Source organism: Dromiciops gliroides, chromosome 4 (assembly GCF_019393635.1).
Source record: "Dromiciops gliroides isolate mDroGli1 chromosome 4, mDroGli1.pri, whole genome shotgun sequence".
NCBI lineage: Eukaryota > Metazoa > Chordata > Mammalia > Microbiotheria > Microbiotheriidae > Dromiciops > Dromiciops gliroides.
Genome location: NC_057864.1, coordinates 484,857,574 through 484,860,274, shown reverse-complemented (window position 1 = coordinate 484,860,274; position 2,701 = coordinate 484,857,574). Strand labels below are relative to the sequence as shown.

Here is a 2,701-nt window from a genome sequence, read left to right as displayed (position 1 = left end):
GTTTTCCTTAACCATAAGTCTGACTTGTCACTCCCTTTCCTCAATAAACTCTGGTTGCTTCCCATTGCCTCCAGCATAGGTTATAATAACCCTCCTCTTTGCCTTTCAAAGCCCTCTCCCTGGAGTCTTGGCCTCCCTTTCCAATGTCATTATGGTTTATGACCTTTCTCACAATCTGCAGTCCAACCAAACAGGTTTTTCTGCCACCCCCCCACCCCAGCACTCACTCCCTTGGTCTTGGCACTGTTGCCCCCCCATTCCAGGAGCGCATACCTTCCTCACCCCCTTCGCGTCATCTGCCTCTGCTGATCTCCCAAACAACCTCAGATTTAGCTTGCATCTGTGCCTGTATAGACTTATAGAGGGACACACTGTTTCTGCCAATAGACTGTAAGCTCTTTGAAGGCAGGGACAGTGCCTGGCATAGAGAGAAGGCCTTCAGTGCTTGTTGAGAGCTTTTAGGCAGGAGACCCCTCCCTAGCCCAACCCAAGAGGTCCCTCCTCAGGAATTACAGACATCACCAACAAACTCCTCCCTCCTGCAGACCACTGGAGTAGCCCAGGCCATGGCCCAACTTGGGTTTCTGAAGTTCTGGGAAGGTCAGCTGGGAATTTCTCAGGATCCTCCAGCAGGTGGTAAGGAAAGGGATCTCCCTTTTCTGACAGGTAGAGGAGAATAAAATCTGGACTCTGGCTAACCAGCTTCTGGGAAGGTTCCCACCACCCCTTCCCCAGGTTAGCAGCTCTGCCTTCCCAGCCTTCCACTCCTCTCAGTCCATAGTTTGATTTTTTTTTTTTTACTTCTTTCTAAATCTACCTGATCCACTCAGGTACCTTGTCTCAGGGGCCTGGGGATTCTCCCTGGGGAGGAAGATCTTCAGACTCATCCCATGGACCAGGCTCCTACTCCTAGTGCCTGTGACATCATCAGCTCTCCCCTGGCCCCTGTGACCTCACTGCCTGCGAGGGCCCAGCCCAACTGGGCTCCTAGGCCCCCAACAAGCTCATGGCCACTTGCCTCAAGACCACCTGCAAGTGGCAGAGGGGATAGATGAGCTCCACCTCATTGCAGAACTCTGGAGCTGCCCCTGGCACTGAAAATGAAAACCCTGAGACCACCGTAAACGATAGCAATGAAGTGATCCAGAGCCAGGACAGTGACAACCCCCCGTCAGTCAATGAAGGTAACGACAACCCAAGCGTAGCTAAGAGCGAAGATGAATTATCTCAGGCCTCCTACTTGGATGCGGGTGAGGCCCTACCTAGATCCAAAAGCCAGGACCTCAGCGAGGATGATGTGCCAATCCCCAGTAGCCAGCTCTCCCTCATCTTTGAGAGGGAGGTGGCACCCGACCTGTCGGCCGCCCAGTCTTACAACTCCGTTACCCAGATCCAGCCTGCTGACAACACCAACGCCACCTTCTGCCAGATAACCATAGCTCCCCGGCCTCCCAGCCCGGCCTCCAGCACTTGCCTGCTTAGTGAGGAGGACTGTAACAACAGCTACATGAGATCGATCACCAGCCTCGTGGGGGGTGGGGAGGGGCCCATCAGTTCTCTGTCGGACATACTGGTTTGGACAGAGACGGCGATGGGCACGGCCGCTGGGATGCTGGACGCCAGCCACACGTCCGTGACTGACATGCTGCATGGTACAGGGACTGCCCTGCGCTCCATGACCAGCCTTCTGGGTGGGGCCCGCACTGTTTTGACCACCGGGTTCTTGTCCGGAACTGGTGCCATGCTTCGGACGATGAGCCAGTTTTTGGGAAACATTGAGAGAAGAACCGTAGAAGGCATCCGCTTTGCCTTCCGCTTTATGGCTCACCACATGTCTCCCCATAGGAATAACACTGACTGTGACAATGAGTAAGACCCAGCAGGAGCTGGGGGGCTAAGGTGGCTGGCTTGCCTGCCCCTCATTTAGCCCCTCCCCCCTCCTCACCGAGTGCCTCTTTTCCTTAGATCAGGCTAATAAATCACCAACGCCCGTTTATTTTTTAAGGCCCTGCCTTGTCCCTTGTCCCTGCGGTGGGGTTGGGGGGGGGCGGGAGGAAGGGGCCACCCAGAGGAAATGACTTGGCACTGGCGTACCCACTGAGACACAGGAGAAAGGGCTGGGCACACTCAAGGTAAGTAGTGAGGCATAAGTGCTCACTGGCAAACCTCAGAGGCCAGAGCAGGGGATTGTCCAGGAAGGGGAGATGGAGATGGGTCTGGAGGAATCAGACCTGAGTTCAAATCAGATGAGCAAATGTCTGGAGACTTGGCCCTCTTCCTGGCTTGGATAGAGTAATCAGAGAGAGGGGAGGGGAGCAGCCACGGGAGGGGCGGGGTCGGGAGAGACCAGAGCCGGGCATCTTTCTGGGTCTCTCTTGAAGTCTGGTGACGGGGTGGGGACAACACGGGAGTCACACGCTCAATACCAGCTGGGGGGACAACACTTGGGTGCCGGGTGCTTTGCCCTCAAAGAACTTGGAGTCCAGCCTAGGTAAGATGTGGCTGAATGAAGATAGTCTAGGGCAGTCAGGGAAGAGGGGAGACAGCAGTAGAAAGCAGGAGCTAAGAGGAAAGAGGTCTGAGGCAGAAGAGGTGCTTCCTGGCAGGGTTGGGGGGAATCCAGGAGCAGGGGGCCCTCCTTCCCCTTTAGGGCATGCCTCCAAGGACTACTCTTCCGTCTGGGATCTCTCCTCCCCACTAG

The 2,701-nt window shown here is 55.5% G+C and overlaps 1 protein-coding gene across 1 annotated transcript; it reads left to right on the top strand.

Moving 5' to 3' along the window:
- Positions 1-1,051: 1,051 nt before the first annotated feature.
- TEX44 (testis expressed 44) lies at positions 1,052-1,873 on the top strand. Its single transcript, XM_044003636.1, has one exon. It carries the CDS (start codon positions 1,052-1,054, stop codon positions 1,871-1,873), a length of 822 nt encoding a protein of 273 aa, XP_043859571.1.
- The last annotated feature ends 828 nt before the right edge of the window (positions 1,874-2,701 follow it).

Bases quoted from the DNA above. Each gene is read 5' to 3' on its own strand.
- TEX44 (XM_044003636.1), top strand. From the start codon at position 1,052: ATGAGCTCCACCTCATTGCAGAACTCTGGAGCTGCCCCTGGCACTGAA.